Genomic DNA, 19,800 nt, shown 5'->3' with positions numbered 1-19,800 from the left:
GCTACATCCTAATTCTGGGCCACTTGTAATGTTTAGCTGCAACAAATAATATTCACAGAAGACTGCCAGAATCTCCTATAGGATGTGGAGTCCATCCTTCTTTCTAGACACTTACCTTGGATCAGGCAAGACAGTAGGGAAATGGAGCCCTGGGCCCCACTGTTTTAATCCCTTAACCAGTGGCTCAGAGATGAATGGTGTGATGCTCAAAGGTGGGGTATGCATCAGTGATCAAGGTCAGAATCATGGCTTTCTGTTGGGTCCCAAACTTGGTAATAAAGAGCAGAGTTTCTATTGATCAAATTTGAAAGCTATTCTTCATCCCCTCCCTGCAAATGGTGTCAACCAACTACTTGGGTGTCACCCTGCATGTCCCATACATTCCCTGAATCTGTCCTTATCCCCTGTACTCAGGGCTCTGTGTCAGTTTAGGCCTGCATCCACTCACCCCTGGCCAAGTACCAGAGCCTCCCATGGGGTTTGTATTCCCAGGTCCCTCAACTCCATCTGACATGGTGCTCACCTCAGCTTCCTAAATCACAGATCTGATGTCTCTCTCACCTCCTGAAGACCCTTCAACATTCCCCACTATCCTTGGATGGAAGGTAACCCCTTACCCCGGCACGCTATGCCCCCATTGACTTGCTGCCGCATTCCCTTCCAGGCCCTACCCTCGTCCCTCTGCACACTCCAGCCTCATCATATTCTTAGAGTCCCGAAATACATGCCATGCATGCCACTTACTAGATGTTTGACCTTGACCACACACACACACACACACACACACACACAAACCCAGTGGTATCTCCCTCATAGGGTTAATATAAAGATTAAACAAGATATCTTATATAACATGCTTAGCACAGTGCTAAGTAAGCAGCCAATAAATGTTAGCACCTACCATCATCATTAGTCACTCAAATCAGCTTTCCTAATTCCCTTGCCCATGCAGACATTACTAGTCTACCATGACCCTGTGCCGTGCTTGGGCTGGATAAGAAGTGTAGCATCCCGCTGAACACAGCATTCCAAAAAGTCACTACCAATCAACAACAGATGGCACATCATGGTGCCTGCCCAGCTGCCCATCTGATTCTAGTGCACCAATGGCAATGTCTGGCACAGTACCTGGCACTTGATGGGTATTAGAAAGTGCTTATGCAAAGAATAAATAGCATCATGCCTTATATACCTTTTGTAGCAACTCTCGTCTTCTCTTAGTTATTAATTTTTGGTGGAGCTTTTTCTTTTCCTGCTTTAAGTCATTGTCCAACTTCTGCTTGATTGAAAAGACTTCTGTCTGAGCCCGCTCCAATAGCATTTCCATTTGGTCTTCATCCAGGTACCCTGCTCTAGATGGAAAGGATGTAAATTTAGGAATGTGGTCTCCAAACTCACCTGTAGCTTAACTGCCATTGTGCCTGAACATTCATCTCCATATTAGTTTGGTTTGAATCAGAAAATCTTTATCCTCCAGAAGAATTAGGAGAATGGGCAGCTAAGACATTACTAAAGTACTAGCAGAGTAAGAGCAGAGAATGCTCAACACAAGAGAGACATCATTAGGGTGGAAGTTGGCAAGAGTTCTGGGAGAAAGTAACATTTGAGAGGACCACTCTGGTGCAGACAGAAGTTTCCAAGGGGAGATGGTGGATTAAAAATCCTGGTGTCAAGAACAGCACAAACAAAGTCAAAGAGGCAAAAGCAGGGAATACTCTGTGACGTTTAATTTTATGGACCAACTTGACTGGCCCAGATGAAACATTCTTTTTGTTTTGTTTTGTTTTGTTTTGTTTTGTTTTGAGATGGAGTCTCGCTCTGTTGCCCAGGCTGGAGTGCAGTGGCACTATCTTGGCTCACTGCAACCTCCGCCCCTCCAGGTTTAAGCAATTCTCTGCCTCAGCCTCCAGAGTAGCTGGGATTAAAGGCGCGTGCCACCACGCCCAGCTAATTTTTTTGTATTTTTAGTAGAGACAGGGTTTCACCATCTTGGCCAGGCTGGTCTTGAACTCCTGACCTCGTGATCCACCTGCCTCGGCCTCCCAAAGTGCTGGGTTACAGGCGTGAGCTACCGCGCCTGGCTGAAATGTTCTTTTTGGGTGTGCCTGTGAGGGTGTTTCCAGTGGAGATCAGCATTTGAATCAGTGGACTCAGTAAAGCAGATGGCCCTCCCCAGCATGAGCGGGCATCATCCAATATGCTGAGGTCCTGAATAGAACACAGAGGCAGAGGAAAAAGGAATTTGTCCTTTTTTTTTCTGCCTTACAGCTTACGGTGGGACCTCTCATCTCATCTTCTCCTGCCCTTGGACTGGGACTTACACCATCAACTCCCTCTGGTTTACAGGCCTTCAGCTTTGGACTGAATTATACCATTGGCTTTCCTGGGTCTCCAGCTTGCAGGCAGCAGACAATGGGATTTCTCAACCTCCATAATCGCTTGAGCTAGTTCCTATTTATATAGGAAGCTATTTGTATGGCAAGCTGGAAACAGCAGACGATGCTGTCTATATGTTTATACATCCTGTTGGTTCTGTTTCCCTGGAGTACCCTGACAAGTATACTCTGCTACCAGCATTACCACTATCATTCCTAGACTGCCTGCATCCCTGGGCTGAGTCCCCAGCTTGGCCCAGGGAAGACTCTCAATGGAGGTTCCTTGAAGAAATGAACAGGTGAAGGAATCAGTAGTAGATGCATGCTTTAGAAATATAATTATGTCTTTTAAAATAGAATTTGAAAAGAAGAGATGAAGCATCTTTCCCTGGTGACTGCTCACAACCAGCTGGTGGGCCCTTCAGTTCAAGGCAAAGAACTGTTTCTTTCACTCGAGTGCAAATTAAAATCAGGAATGCCAAGTAAATTGCAGTGATAAATTCATTAGCATCTTTAGGTGGGGAGTGTTTGCATAATTTGCACCTTATTGAATCCTCATTAAACAGAGCAGGAGAGGGTCAAAGTCCCATTAAGGTTACCTAAGTAGCAGAACCACAGTAAAACAACAGATCGTCATAAGAAAGCTGCTTTACAGTCATGTCCCTATTCATTTCAGAGCTTCTTGTAACCTAAAAGAATAAAGTTTGTTCTTTACAATTAAGTCACCTCAAAGAATAATAGCTGAGAAGAAATGCTGGAGAGAGGCAAAGGATGGCACTTAGAACTCTGTGACACCACCATACACCTGACCACATAGGATCCCAGGTGCTGCTCAGAAAAACCATTTGGAATCTGAGACAAGCATCTCTGTATTTATACTTAGTGACAAAAGTGAACACGAGAGCCGGCAGTGTGCTAGATCTTAAAAAGAGGTGGGTTCTTCCATCACATGGTCCATGTGAGCCTCATCACTGATTTCTCCAGAACATGTTGTTGGAATTCTGCCTGAAAATAATCCAGGGTGGGGACGTGTAGCTACATCAAAATTGGCCATGAGTGGGGCTCATTATACAGTTGTCTAGACTATTGCATATGGTTTTAAAATTCTGTAACACAAAGGATTTTTACAAGATAATTCTTCTTTAGAAATAATAAGTGAGGAGCAGTCAACACATATGCTGAATAAACAGAAGTAGTGGGTCTCCAGTGAGGAAGGTTTGTGTCAGGCAGTTCATTTGTGCCGTGGTGTGAATGTCACCTTAAAAACTTGAAATTTAATTGCCATTGTGACAGTATTAAGAGACGGGACCTTTACAAGATGATTAGGTCATGAGGGATCCACCCTCACGAATGGATTAATGCCATTTCTGTGTTAGTTATCACGGGAGTTTGACCCCCTTTTTGTCTCTGTCTCACACATGCACTTCCTCCCACATGATACCCTTCCACCATGTTATGATGAAGTAAGAAGGCCCTCACTAGATCTTGAACTTCCCAGCCTCTAGAACTGTGAACCAAATATATTTCTTCTATTTATAAATTACCCAGTCTGTGGTATTCTGTCATAGCAGCAGAAAACAGACTAAGACAGTTTGCACTGTTGGGACAGTGTTGAGTGGTACCTCTCATGCTTCTGAATGAGGTGAGTCAGCTGGGCTGCAGCGGTGCTCAGAAGGCCCTGCATACGGGTCTCTGATGACTGGAGGTTCTGGACCAGATATTCCCTGTGGCCAAATCTTTTACTTAGATGATACCTCTTACTAGCCTGGAAAAAGTCCATTAACTCTTCTACATTCTCCTGTGAATTAAAAAAAAAAATCAAGAACATATGCCTAATTAAAATTAAGAGCATAATCTTTCTAGACATTTAAAATATTATTTTTCCTTTTATAAGAAAATACACACGAAAAGAAACATGAGAATTAACACCTTTAACCTCCCTGCCTGTAACAAAGGCTTATGAGAAAATTACATACAAATAAGAAATGAGGGCTTTGAAAAGTGCATTCTAGACCCAGATGGTAAAAAGTTATCAGAACAACTTTACTGCCCTACGGAACATAAATTTCACTCATTCAGCCATTTATCCTTCACCCATGCACACACTCTTTCCACCTGTGGAGTTCCTACAAGTGCTGAACACCAGGATGAGGTGCTGAAGTTCCGGGAGAAGTCAGCCATCAGCCCAACCCCAAGGAGCTCCCACCACCACAGAGGAGACAAAACCAGGATGGGCACAAAGAAAGCAAGAAGGTTTTTCCTCAGCCTACAAAATGAACAAAACCTAACCAAACACAGGAGAGTAATAACCTAGCTAATGTGAGGTGTGTTCTCTGGACCTAACACTGGGCCAAGAGTGTTCCATGTCTCATCTAACTTAACCTAGGGAGACAGTACTATTATTCCCATTTCACAGATGAAGAAACTGAGTCTACATCAGACAAACGGCTGAGCAGGGATTTGAACTCAGCAGTCTAATTCCAGGCCCTGTGCTCTAACATCATAATAGCCTGCTTCCAAAAATCCCACTTGAACCAGAGGCATATTAATTAGACCAGGAACATCAGTAGAACTACTCTATGGACTGGCTTCATTGTCCTTTTTCTATCTGTGGAAATATCACCCATACAATGGATAACCAATAGTGTCAATGCTTTGTTCAACAGGGAACATAGGACAGCATGGACGTTCTCCTTCCCACATAAGAGCTGTAACATCTCCACATCTCAACACTTGGAAATTAGCACCATCCAGTCAGTGAAAAGCTGCATGGTCAGTCAGATGTGGCTTCACACACACTAGCACCTCCCTAAGAGCCACTGGCACCAGAATCCGTATAACAGGAAGATTGCAGCAATGTTCCTGTTCTCCATGGAGAGGGATCCATGCGTGTCGATTGATGGGAGCCCATGTCATAAGGAAATTCAGAATTGGTATCCTTAAATACTCTCGTAGCTCTGGTCAAAAAAGCTTGTATGGCAGTACTGTTATCACCTGTGGAGTTACTTTTCGGCATAATATCATTCACAATAGCATGCATTCTTTTTACTTGAGTGCTCTGGCATTGAGAATCAGCCACTGCTCATCATGAGAGTAAAATGACAACGAATCTGTGAATATCTAAGTAATGCCATGGTGTCTGAATACCAAGCTATGAATATGACAGAATTTGTGCTTTATGTATGCTCACTGAGGATTTAGTGGGAAAAATCTAGATTAAATGGAGGTGGGAGCTCGTTCTCTTTCTGTCCTGGGTGCCTTCTGGGAGTGGGAGGCTTGTGACGATTACTTGGTCTCCTCCTGGGATGGCCCTGATGTCTCAGCCCTTATGCACTCAGCCTGGTGCTGGCTGCAGGTCCCCAGAGGGTGGGCAGGGCCAGCCTTTGTCTTTGTCAGTGGTTGGGTGAATGCTGAGGACCTGCTCACAGACGCAGGGAAGGCCGCCTGTGCCCGCACCTCTTCTGGATGTTCCAGTTCATCTTTCGCCACTGTCTTAGCAATGGAGTAACAGAGGCTGGTTGTGAGCCCTGATTCACACTAGGTGGATGTGGCTCATTCTGCTATGGGTGGAATCTGTCCTTCTAGCACAAGTAGGGAATTTCAAAGTGGGAAATTAACCAGCAAGCCAACTTTCTGGAATGATTTTCACTTACAAAGATAAAAATGAAATAGCAGTGTTCACTACATCAGAAAAAGCACTGCTCAAGAACCACAGTGATGCACTCATGACTGTGAACACATTACTGGACTGAGGAACAAATCAACCCCTATGGACCTGACTCTGCCAGATGCTGCTCCAAGGCCTCCAGCACCATCCAAAGGTACCCTTGCTGCTTTAGAAACAGAGATTGGCTCATAACCTGGAAGAGGCAGTCTGTCTAAAGAATGACATTTGCATTTCTCAAACATCTTATTGACAGTCAAGATAGAAAATTCCATAAAGTAAAATCAGAGTTTGCTCACAATTACTCTTACCATCAGCTAGAGCAAGCTATCAGCACCAGTGACAGCGCTGGAGCCAAACAACAAAGCGCATTCTTGTAAAGCAGTGATGTCACTCTGTGTGCCTGTGTGTGCACACACTTGTGCATGTAAAATGCCTCACATAGGCCTCCTAAGAATTTCCACAGTGATGCTGACAGTGTCAGATAGACTATTTTCACTACCGCCTAAGAAATTATTCTGTTGGACTAACAACATTCACACTCAAGCTGACATGCAAAAATACACAAATCCATCCAAGTATATCCAGGCACAGATACTAAACCCTACATATACATCAATACATGCATATATGTATATTCTATTTGAGACAGAGTCTGGCTTTGTCACCCAGGCTGGAGCGCAGTGGTGCTATCATGGCTCACTGTAGCCTCAACCTCCTGGGCTCAAGCAATCCTCCCATCTTGGCCTCCCAAAGTGCTGGGAGCCACCAAGCCTGGCCTATATTTACTTTCCACTGCTATATACATTAAACATATGTTATGCCAAGCACTAACTTTTCCATGAGTCAGCTCATCAAATTTTCATCACACCCTTGTGAGTGTGGGCATTCTATCACACTCATCTTATAGGTGAGGAAACTAAGGCTCAAAGAAGTGAGGTAACTTGCTCAAGTTCACGCAGTAGACTGGTGGTGGAATTGAAATTCAAATCCAGGTCAGCCCGAGTTCAAGGCCTGTACTCCAAGCCACCATTTTCCCTGCTTACTGGAAACCCACACACCAAGAGATAGAAGAGAAAGCTCACTAGTGCACAGTACAAAGGAGAGGCAGGACTGAACTCTGAGAGAGGAGACATTTACTGAAACAATTCAGAAAAATTACTTTTCCATCACAGCCAGGCTGATTTATTACCTGAATTTTAGAATAATTTTGCAGCAGCGTTTTAGCCGCCTCTGGCTTCAATTCTCCTTTGAAAATAGCACTTTTTATCTGGGTAAAAAAGATACTATGCAGTTCGTTTCTCTGGAAAACAGCCAGCTGTCTGTGAGCTTTGGCAAAGTCTTCTTCTTGTTGCAAAGCGAGAGACTTCCTCAAGTGCTCCTGTTCCAGGCCATGGAGGGTCCGCAGAAGGTTGTTGCACTCTACAGCAGACTGGAGAGAGAGGGAGCATGTGAGAAACTGACACACTGAACATGCACCTACATGTGCATGCAATGCAATGTGTACAGGCACATGTGCACACACAATGTGTACATAAACACACAGATGCATGCACATATGCATTACAATATATACACACACGCACATGCAGTGTGTGCATGCATATGTGTGCACATGCACACGCACAATGTGTAAGGCAATGTACACACATGCAATATGCAGATGCACACATGGGCACACACAGAACATGCACACACACAAGGCACAAGTACATGTGCACACACAGCATATACACACACAGCAAAAACAAGGCACACACATAGACACACACACAGTCCCAAGCTGACAATAATGAGGTTACTAAGCCCTGGAATATGCTGTTCCAACCTGTCCTCCCCTGTTATCTAAATGTTTTCGAGAATAATCTCAAAGCAGAATATTTACAGGGGTGGAAATCTGCAAATCAAACTGCTAGAAAATAGCCTGCAAAAAATGAAAATATCTTCACTATCAGTGGGTCATGCTGTCAGGCTCACAAGATTATTCCCCCTATCTTTCATTCTCAACTTCGCTGAAGAGAAAAATACCAGCAATCAGGCCCAAGTGGAGATCCTCTGGGTAAAGAGAAGCAAAAGAGGTGTTAAGAAATGGCTGCTTGGATGCCTGCATAGTATGAGGTCCTGCGCGAGGAATGAAAGGAAGCTCACCTCTACTGAGCTCCTGATCCATTTGCATATGGCCTCCCCCCAATTATCTCAGTAAGGAGCTGAGATATTATCTCAGAGGGAGCTGTTCTTCACTCCACATGGGTAGGCGGGATTCTAGAATGGCCCGATTCCCAGGCCCTAGTATACATGCCACATACATTCCCTCTCCTTGAGCATGGGAATGTATCTGATTAAGTCACTCCTGTGATTGGTTTACATCACATGGCAAAGCTGAGGGTGTCTTGATGATGTAATTAAGGTCACTAATCAGTTGACTGAATTAATCAAAAGGAAGACTCTCCTGGGTGGGCCTGAATCCTTAAAAGAAGCACTGGAGCCTTCCTAAAGAGAGAGACCCTCTGCTGCTGGCTTTGAAGAACCAAACAGCCATGCTGTAAACTGTCTCCGCAGAAGGGAAACTTCTGGGAACTGAGGGCCTCAGTCTTGTACCCACAAAGAAGTGAATTCTGCAAACAGCTTGAATGAGCTTGGACCAGGACCCCAAGCCTCAGAGGAGAATGCAGCCCAGCCAAGACCCTGATTGCCAGCCTGCAACATCCTGAGCGTAGGTCATAGTGAAGCTGTGTCCAGGCTCCTGACCATGGACACTGAGACAATGTCACTAATGTGTGTGGTTGGTTAGGCAGGAATAGAAAACTGACATCTTCCGTTTTATAAGAGAAGAAACACAAGCTTAGAGAAGGTAAGAGCTTTCCCAAATTCTCGCCCATGCTCAGCAGGGGAGGAAGGGTGTTGAAAGCAAGTGTTCAGGCTCCAAGGTCTGAAACCACTCAGGCAGTCACAGTGGAGCTCGTTGGTGAAGCGAAGGCAGGGAAAGGCTTACGCGTGCAGGAGGTGTGGGTACAGCCATCCCAAATGGCCAACAGAGGCCTGGCCTTGGGAAGCAGGCAGGTGCAGCTACCATGGCTGGGCTGAGTAGAAGCCCAGAGAAGGCAGGAGGGGCTCTGGTGCAGAGGGCAAGGGCCAGAGCTCCTTCAGGCTAAACAAGGTCGGAATGCTCTATCACCCACCAGAATTCTATGGTTTCAGTAAATAGCATCACCTGCTCCCCAATTTCCCAAGTCACAGACCTGCTCACCTCCACTTCCAATAACTCACAGAAGCTCACAAAGGTGATATGCTGATCTCTAGCTTTCTCTGTCTCTCCAACCCCTTTTACTTATTGTTTGATTTGTTCAGAATCTGGGCCAGAAAGACAAGCATTATTTAGAGCCTTCCAAAGAGGTCCAAGGGCCAACACGTGGCATCCCCTGCCCTGCGGGTGCTCATAGCAAAGCCTAGTGGATGACAGCAGGGGCCATGAGGCTAGAAGTCAAAGGCTTTTATGTGCATCCTCTTGGCAACTCTGTCAGGACCCATGCCCATACTAATGGCTTGCCTTGCCCACCAAATAACAATTCAGTCTTTTTAAAAAGCTGATTTTATAACAAAGGATTAGATTCGACATAATGAGTCACTCTATTACAGAGAAAGCATATTCACAGCTGACTTGATCTAAATCAAAGGATGCAATTCACCAACAACCAGGAGGGTGTCAGGACCCTGAGTCTGGGCACCACGGGGGCATTCCACTACGAATGACTAGCTGGTGCCCAGTTATGTCGGTTCATCCATCAAAGTGACCTTTTTTTGACAGTATAGAATTTGACAAGTCCCAAGCTTCAATTTATTTTAATTAATAGAAATGAAATATGGGGTAATTTCCATTTAGCTTCTCACAGACAAGATAAAAAGCAGACACACACACAAATCCTAAAATAAAATTTTTGGGCTTTTTTTAGAATCATATCTCTGCCGAAGAATAAAGTATGAGGCAATGATGTATTTGTGCCATAGTGAAACACTCTCTAAAATACATGTGGACAGGACTCCCATGCCCATTCCGAAAGGGAGTTCAGAGCCTTGCAGATGTGAGTTCCACCCCTGACCTAGTTCAACCTCCTATGGCAGAGATGAGAAAACCAAGCCCTAAAGCACACCCCTGGGCCTGCCAAACAGGGGAGGTCATGTTTGCAAATGAGTGAGGCTGCCTGGTGTGACAGGCACTAGGAAGTACTGGGAACTGGGGCAAAGTGCAAAGAGCACGCCCTGCCTGTAGGGGCAGCCTCCACCCCGTCCACCAAAGGGCTCTGCAGGAATACGGACTCAACACAGCTCAGTCTTCCTATCCTTTAACTGGAAATCTGGGTTTTCTTACATAAAAGTTTATGTTTTAAATATTGTCAACAAAGGTGCTTTTTTTTTTTTTTTTTTTTGAGATAGTCTCACTCTTTTGCCCAGGCTGGAGTGAGGTGCTGCGATCTTGGTTCACTGCAACCTCCGCCCTCTGGGTTCAAATGATTCTCCTGGCTCAGCCCCGCCGAGAGGCTGGGATTACAGGCGTCCAACACCATGCCCAGCTAATTTTTGTATTTTTAGTAGAGGCGGGATTTCACCATGTTGGCCAGGCTGGTCTCAAACACCTGACCTCAGGTGATCCACCTGCCTCGGCATCCCAAAGTGTTGGGATTACCACACCTGGCCACAAATGTGCATTATAAAGGAACGTGTAAGTAATGCTTACTCACCCCCAATCCGCTATTGAACTTCTCAACAAAAAAGACTTCAGGGAGATAAGGCACATGTATCCTATGGCTTCCAACACCTAGAAAAGCAAGTGTCCCCTGGAGGGAGTGCCCCATGGAGGGAGTAGCGGGCATAAACCTTAAGGGAGGATACAGAAGTTCCAGTGTGAGAAGCACAGGCCTGCATCAGGCTGGCTGGAGCAGTTGCCGTGCATGTTGACTCTACAGCATCACAAAGTGAAATCCTGCTCAAAAGTGATGACTGTGCTGTCATACTCCCCATACTCAGCAAGACAGGCAAATTGTAAAAATGTTTTATAAAAACAAATCCATCAGAAATGGTGAAAATGTCAGAATTCTTGTGCTGAGGACAAAGACTCACACAGGGGTTAGAAAGCCTCAGGCAGCCCAGGGCAAGACATCTGCTGGGTCTCCTCTTTAAGTGGCAGAAAAGCAGCGGGGAGAGCCTGGGTATAGAAGACGAACCCCAGAGGAAGGACCCAGCTCTGAACTGGATGCAGGAAGCTGGGTTGCCAGTCACTTCCCCTCTGGGCTTCGGTTTGCCCACCTTCAAGTAGAAAGAGTTCACATTCTGTGTTCTATGCCACAGGCATCTTTAAAAATTACATTCAGTCATGAATCATAGTAAACCCTTGTCCAAGATTGACTCAGTGCCGAGCAATGGCTAAAGTACTATATGAGAATTAACTTACTTATTCTCACAACAGCCCTCTAAGATCTCAGGCATCATGATTATCCCTGTCTTAAGGATGGGGAAAGGAGACCCAGGGTGACTGGGTAACGTGCCTACTGGAGGAAAAGAGCGAGGAAATAAACCCCAGCAACCTGCCTTCTGTGCCCATATCCCCCAATACTCTCCCCAGGGCTTCTCAATGGAGAAATGCTTTCAAAACTATAAGGCATTATATATGCATTTAAATATTATAGTATGAACAAATTTCAGCTCTACACTAATTACAGTCAGCTCTCTGTATCTGTGGGTTCTGCATCCATAGATATAACCACCTGCAGGTCAAAAATTTCTGTGTGTACTGAACATATACAGACTATTTTTTTCTTGTTGTTATTCCCTAAACAACATCCCCTAAACTATTTTTATGCATTTATATAAACTATTTATAACGATATAACATTTATGTCATATTAGGTATTACAAGTAATAGAGATGATTTAAAGTATACAGGAGCATTTGTGTAGGTTATATGCAAATATGACACCATTTTATAACAGAGACTTGAGAATTTGTGGATTTTGGTATCCGTGGGGGTGGGACAGTGGGGAGGGTCCTGGAACCAATGCTTCCTACATATTGAGGGAGGGATGACTGTTCTGTACTAAACGTTACTCAGGAAAGCTGATACTGCTCCTTTTGCTTTTCTTTTTTAAAACTAATTCTTGGTGGAATAATACACCTAAAATATTTTTATGTATTTTATTTAAAGATGAATATAACACATGATGGATAATTATAAAGTAGTCTGTGGTTTTGTGAGATGGAATCACTTGCATGGACTGGAAGGAAACTAGTTCTATTAAATTCTGCAGCTCAGATACTATTTCTGGAAACAGATTGGTTCAAATAAGGCGGCTGCTTGTCTTTGAACAGAGTAATCTAGGAAATCTAGAGTGATGGTGCCCACCCAATACACGCTGGCGGGCAAGGTGGTGTGGGTGGGAGACAGGTTGCAGAAAAGTCCTGGAGAGGGCAGGGTCAGGAAGCCCTGAGGAGGAGAGGGACTCCCGAGGAGGAGAAGGCGTGACAGATGGGAGTAGGACACGGACCCAGCATCCTATCCTCCAGCTCTCCGCATAAAAAAGCATTGCCCCAGGCAGTCTTTTGATAGCAAAGGCACTAGAAACATTCTAGGTGCCCCACAGGACGGGTTCACATGGGGCGCACAGCAGGGGGATGTAACCTCCACTGCAGGAGGGGGCAGTGTGCGCAGTGGTTGGGGGCGTGCTGCTGGACATGAGGCTGACTGTCCTTGGGCAGGTGAACCTTCCCCAGCTCAGTTTCCTCACCTGTCAAAGTGAGATCCTCTCAGTCCCTACCTCACTGAGTTGTGAACGCTAAAGAGACAGTCAATGGGATGTGCTTGGAACAATGCCAGACACACTGTGCATGCTAAGGAAGAATGAGCTGTTTTTGTTACACATCGTATTTTGTAAGAGTATTTAATAAAATCAGCAAATGTGTATACTGTGATGTAAAGTGAAAACAATAAGTATATACAACTATACAAACTGTATAATCCTTACTTTATAAAAATAAATGGATAAAGCAAAAGGCTAAAATGTATGCTGGCACCTGAGGGCAGGTGTGAAGGCTGCCTGAGCCATCCCTGTATCTCCAGGGTTAGGTATACAATAGGAACTCAACAATGGGCCGAATGAATGATCCTCTGCCATTGAGTTGTGGGATGGGCTTCCCTTTTTTTTTTTTTTTCAGAGCTTTTTCTTTTTCACCTTTGGATCTGAAATCAGATAGCCTTTCTGTAAGGGGCCATATTTTAGAGTTTGTCACCTAAGGTCTCTGTTATGTATTCTTATTTTTGTTTGTGTATTTGATTTTTAAAACTCTTTAAAAATGTAAAAAACATTCTCAACTTGCGGGCCACATAAAAACAAGCTGGGTAAGATTGGGCTCATGGGTCCTTGTTTGCTGACCACTGCCTTAAGGTACTGTCCAAGCCTCCCTTGTTGAGCATGTATTATTTTTAAAGGTAAAAAAAATTGGCCATGCGTGGTGGCTCATACCTGTAATCCCAGCACTTTGGTAGGCCAAGGTGGGTGGATCACCTGAGGTCAGGAGTTCGAGACCAGTGTGGCCAACATGGCGAAACCCTGTCTCTACTAAAAATATCAAAATTAGCTGGGCGTGGTGGCGGGCGCCTGTAATCCCAGCTACTCGGGAGGCTGAGGCAAGAGAATCACTTGAGCCCAGGAGGCGGAGGTTGCAGTGAGCCAAGACTGCACCACTGCACTCCAATCTGGGTGACAGAGTGAGACTCCAACTCAAACAACAACAACAACAAAAACTGTAATAGATTTAGGAAAGAATCAAAAGAGAGATAATGGGATCATTTAGGGGCTGAATCACCGAACAATGCATTCAATACATTCTTCCTAAGGGCCCAGCTCAAGGATGCGTGATATTGACCAGCACAGTCATAGACAGGGCATTAGAGGGCAGTGTCAGCGAGGGAGGCTGCAGTGGACTGAATGGTGATACCTCCACCCCCAAAAAACGGTATGTCTAGATCCTAACCTCACGACCTTATTTGGAATAAGGGTCTTTCCACATGAATTTAATTTAAGATCTTATGAGATCACCATGGATTATTTAGGTGGGACCTAAATTCAATGACAAATGTCCTTATAAGAGACAGGAGATGAGAGGGTTACCAGGGAAAAGGCCACAGGAAGACAGAACAAAGATTTAAGTGATACAGCTACAACCCCAGGAATAGCCGAAGCCACCAGAAGCTGAACCAAACATGGAAGGATCCTACTGACAGCTAGATTTTGGATATCTGGCCTCCAGAACTATTATATAACAGAATAAATTTCTGTTGTTTTAAGCCACTAAATTTGTGGTGATTTATTTTGTCAGCCACAGGAAACTAGGACAGGAGAACCTAAAATGACATGGTTCTGAAGGCAAGGGAGGCCCCAGGAGCAAGGGAGCAGGTGCAGGCAGGACAGTGAGGACCTCGCCCCTTTTCTTTACTGCTCATCCCATGTCTGACCACAGATGACCATCTGTGAGTCATGAGTTGTTAACAAGAGAGCTGCTTATTTACTCCCAGGGGCATCCGTAGATGGCCACAGTCTGCGGAAGGGAAGCTGAGTTCAGAAGCTTGTTCTTAAGCAGTTGGAAGCCCTCCCTAGGGGAGTAGATGTTCAGAACAGGATATATGCAGGCTCAGGTCACATGAACTGAATAAGCCATCTCTTTCACAGAGGAAAACAGAAATCAGGTTTGATTTGGTACATTCAGGAAAAACTCTAGTTCTTTCAAGGCAGCAACTGACACAACTTTTGGAAAAACAAGAGCTGATTTCTGAGCAATCTAGGTCAGCCCTGGGAAGGCTGACCTATGAGAACTCCAACTGAGCACTGTGAGCTGAGAGCCTTCTGCAGCTCATGGGCACCAGGCAGCTGCTTTTCCTACATTGCTTCTCCCACCCACCCTGAGAGGTGGCTTGCCATTAGACTTGCAGTGCCTAATGAAGGTCTTCAGGAGCAGAGATGGAATGTACCAGACTGTGAGTCCAGGTTTTTCTGACTCTAGAGCCTGTGCTAGAAAGAACTGTAACCTAACAGGCTATATAGTCCAGAGGGGGGACACACGGACTCTGACATCACAACTTTCTGTGAACCATGGCGTCTACAGACGTGCTCTGCTATGAATGAAGCCTTTCTTCTCTACCCATGAATTCTACAGCATTGTGAGCATACCTCTATTATAACACGATGGAATAATGTCTCATTTTTTATGTGTAAGATTTTTTTATAAGATTATAAGATTTTGTAAGATTTTTTATAAGATGATGAACTTCTTGAATGGAAGAATCATGTCTCATTGTTTCCTATACCTTCACCGCCTAGGCCAGTGCCTGAGAGACAGTAAGTAATCAACACATTTTTGCTAAATGAATTCTGGATAGATGGATGGGTGGATGAGTGATAATGGGCAGATAGGTGGATGGGTAGATGGATGGAAGCATGGGTGAATGGGTAAATGGATGAGTGGATGGGTAGATGGCTAGATGGGGAATGAGTGGATGGGTAAATGGTTGGATGGGTGATGGGTGGCATGGATGGGAGGGTGAATGGATAAATGAGTAGGTGGATGAACAGACAGATAGATGAATGTGTAGATGGACAGATGGGTGAATGAGTGGGTGGATGAATGGATAGGTGCACAGATGATTAGATGAGTGGGTGGATGGATGAGTGGGTGAATGGGTAGATGGGTGGATGGATAGATGATGATGGATGGACGGTGGGAATGGTTGGATGAATGAATGGAAGGATGAATAGATGAATGGGTGGATGGTTGGATGGATGATGGGTAGATGGACGGAGGAGGCAAATGGACAGATGAGTGGGTAGATGGATACATGACAAATCCCTGAGAGAAAGGGAAGTGAACGCCTTCCTTTCAGACCTGTCTTACCCTCTCACTAGCACGTTTCAGCAACTCTTCTGCTTCCTCCATTGCCATCATCTCTCTCTGGTACTGGTTTTCCATCTTCTTTCTTGTTTCCAGGTCACATTCAGCTGTCAATGCCACCATCTTCCGATCGTACTCCTCTTGTATTTCATTTTCCAGCAAAAGAAACTGCTTTTTGAAAACAGCACTCATTTTTCTCTCTACTTGGGGTGAGAGGTGGCCACTGCTGGTAAGATTTTTCAGTAGAAGGGCAATGATATCCTTGCTGATTTGTGTTCGACAAGCTTCCAGATCTGCATCTGCCCGATTCAGGGTTGCAATCTCCAACCTAGGAAACACAAAAATCAAAATAATTCCATTACATGAAATTGCAACAGAAACCAAAGGTCTTTCAAAGCTCTGAGGTTTTAAATTATGTGTAGGCAAGGGCTTTCTTCCAATTCCTTTTCTTTCTTTCCCTGCTCACTTCTGCTTCATCCAGTTATTGAAGGTCATTAGTAAATTTGTAAGGTACCACGTGATGTACAAAAAAGAATATAATCAATATGAGACATGTTTTTGTTGACAGGTAACAAGTCAACAATAACAAGGAAACCAAGGGAAAAATGGATAGCTAATATATTTGGAGGATTTAAAAATAGGGTTTATTTTACTTTTCTTCCCATTAAAAATTAATTTATGGACAGGACTAGTACATGTAATATCATATCCTGGATGGAATCCCAGAGCAAAAAAAAGGACATTAGATTAAAAACTACGAAAATCTGAATAAAGCATGGACTTTGATAACGACTGATACATGATCACATTGTATCAACATTGATTTGTTAATTTTAACAAATGTAACATACCAACAGAAAATGTTAATAATAGGGGAACCTGGGTGCAGGATATATGGGAATTATCTGTATTATCTTCTCAATTTTTTTGTAAATCTAAAACTGCTCTAAAAATAAAGTCTACTTGAAAATACGTATGAGGTAGTTCAGAGTCACAGTGTTCTGAAACTTGACTGGCAGTAGTTGCAAAACCGTATATACTTCCAGTAACACATCAGACAGTACTCTCAAAATGTGTGAATTTTATGATATGTTAATCATACCTCTATAAAGCTAAGAAAAGCTACATAGAAAAAAAATTAATTTATGTTCATGGTAAAAATACATCTGAAAACAAAGACTGATAGAAAAAGAATTCATTCACTGTGAATCCATCATTCAATCAGAACTAATGAAGGCATTTAGTTATTTTATTATTATTTTTGTATTTAAGTTCTGGGATACATGTGCTGAACGTGCAGGTTTGTTACACAGGTTTACATGTGCCATGGTGGTTGCTGTACCTATCAATGCGATATCTAGGTTTTAAGCCCCTCATGCATTAGCTATTTGTCTTAATGCTCTTCCTCCCCTTGCCTCTCACCCCCTGACAGGCCCTGGTGTGTGATGCTCCCCTCCTTGTGTCCATATGTTCTCATTGTTCAACTCCCACTTATGAGTGAGAACATGCAGTGTTTGGTTTTCTGTTCCTGTGTTAGTTTGCTGAGGATAAGAGTTTCCAGCTTCATCCATGTCCCTGCAAAGCATACGAACTCATTATTTTTTATGGCTGCATAGTATTCCATAGTGTACATATGCCACATTTTCTTCATCCAGTCTATCATTGATGGGCATTTGGGTTGGTTCCAAGTCCTTGCTATTGTAAATAGTGCTGCGTGTCTTTATAGTAGAAGGCCACCATTCAATTAGAACTAATGAAGACATTTTGTCATATTTTCTTCCAGCCTTTTTTTCTATGCATATTTTTTCATAAATGTCCACTATTTACACAGATGCATGCAAGTACAATTTTATCCTTTTTTCCCCAATTAACATGGTTATAGGTATCTTCCAGTGGTATTTGAAAACTAAATGCTTCTTTATAAGGGTTGCAAAATATTTTATCAAGTGATACACCACCATTCAATGACCATTCTTCATTTGTTGCACATTTGGATTACTTGCAAATTTCAAAATCTAAAATAATCCTGAAGTAAATCACTTTTTACGGAGCTCTTGATATTCACAATAATTTCCTCAGTACAGATTCCCACGAGAGGAACTGCTGGGTCAGATGTCAACGACATCCATAAGTCTCCTGGCACATCCAGACAAACTGCTTTCCAGAAGAGACCCCCAGCCATACATAGGATCCTCACACTTAGCCCCACCCTCCACCATGTCAAACATCTTTGATAATTTGATTTGGTGTATGATTGTAAAAATACAAAGATTTTAAGAAAACTATTATAAAACTTGCAAGGGCTTAAGTATATGACTTCCACATTAACCAGGTTCAAAACTCGTCAATATTGACCAATCTTATTTTCTCTACTGCCTTTAATGTTTGAGCAATTTAAAGCAAATATCAGATCTGTCATTTTACTCATAAACACCTCACTGAGCATCTTTAACTGTCAAGGAGTTATACGTAGACAGACCGATCAACAGACAGACAGATGTGTGTATGTCTATCTAATGACTAACTTGTCTACATGAATATGTACATGCATATCTACTTTACCTAACCTTGTTGCTAAAGGGTAGTAAAATATACTACCCCAAAATGTGGTGTTCTGGCATACACCACATTTAACTATTTTCAGTTAAAGACACCTCAAAAGACAAACAAACTAGCAAGTATCAGATCACTCTGAGCTTCAACCTGTTTCTTAAAAGCAGAGGGATTAAATTCCCATGTGAAGGATGCCATCCCTATATTGGAAGGAAAGCAACATTCTTATCATCAAGCATGAAAAGTTGAGACCAAGATAATTCTATAAAAATAGACCTGGTTAAAATAATTCTTATCCTTCTTTAGCCTCACCACGTAATTTCGTTGTCTTTTTCACAACGTGCTGTTCTTTGTCCAACTCAGCATATTACCATTCACCTCTAACTGCGTCTTTGGGTCTTCATTTCCTCACGTGGGCTCCAGTGTCATGTCAAACTTATATTAAATTTGCATGTTGTTTTCCTGTTAATCTATCTCATGTCAATTTAATTCTCGGGCCCAGCTGGGGCCCCTAAGAGGGCAGAGGTAGAGTGTGACTACCTACACTGTCATTATTATATATAAAATATTTAAAACAGGCTGGGTGCAGTGGCTCACACCTGTAATCCTAGCACTTTGGGAGGCCAAGGTGGGTGGATCACTTGAGGCCAGGAGTTTGAGACCAGCCTGGCCAACATGGTGAAATGCCATCTCCACTAAAACTATAAAAATTAGCCAGGTGTGGTGGCAGGCGCCTGTAACCCCAGCTACTCGGGTGGCCGAGGCGGAGGTTGCAGTGGGCCAAGATTGCACCACGGCACTCCAGCCTGGGCAACAGGGCGAGACTGTCTCAAAATAAAAAAAATTAAAACAATCCAAATAATTAGAAATGTCTAGTTACCTGTCATTATTCAGACTACCTCAAGTGTCTCAAAATGTCTTTTTACAATTGAACATTTAATTCAAGAAACAAACAAAATCCCATAATGCCAGTTAAGTTTCCTTTATTCTAGAACATTCTGGCCTTCCATCTTTCCTTCTACAGCATTGATGTGTTAGGGAAGTCAGGCCACCATCCTGAAGAATGTCCCATGTTCTGGATTTGGCCAGTTGCTTCCATGGATGTCACCGTACCTCCCTCTATCCTCTGTATTTCCTGTAAACTAACAGATCTAAGATCTTCATTCAATTTGTTTTCCTTCTTTTTTCGAGTGACCTTTAAAAATTGAGACAAAATATACATATATAATTTACCATCTTTTATTTTTTTATTTTTATTATTATTATTATACTTTA

At 43.4% G+C, this 19,800-nt stretch overlaps 1 protein-coding gene across 6 annotated transcripts in view; it reads right to left on the bottom strand.

Annotated features, from left to right (window-relative positions):
• The window catches only part of EVC2 (EvC ciliary complex subunit 2), a 155,862-nt gene that overhangs the window by 64,892 nt on the left and 71,170 nt on the right, over window positions 1-19,800 (bottom strand). For all 6 annotated transcript variants that reach the window (XM_024246309.3, XM_024246308.3, XM_054553703.2 and 3 more), the window contains 4 exons: window positions 15,976-16,300; window positions 7,232-7,471; window positions 3,998-4,173; window positions 1,193-1,352 (listed from right to left, as the gene is read on the bottom strand). In XM_024246309.3, the coding sequence (XP_024102077.3) occupies window positions 1,193-1,352; window positions 3,998-4,173; window positions 7,232-7,471; window positions 15,976-16,300 (901 nt within the window). The remainder of the gene's footprint in view (window positions 1-1,192; window positions 1,353-3,997; window positions 4,174-7,231; window positions 7,472-15,975; window positions 16,301-19,800) is intronic.

Source organism: Pongo abelii, chromosome 3, assembly GCF_028885655.2.
Source record: "Pongo abelii isolate AG06213 chromosome 3, NHGRI_mPonAbe1-v2.0_pri, whole genome shotgun sequence".
NCBI classification, from domain to species: domain Eukaryota; kingdom Metazoa; phylum Chordata; class Mammalia; order Primates; family Hominidae; genus Pongo; species Pongo abelii.
This window is presented reverse-complemented; position numbering and strand designations above follow the sequence as displayed.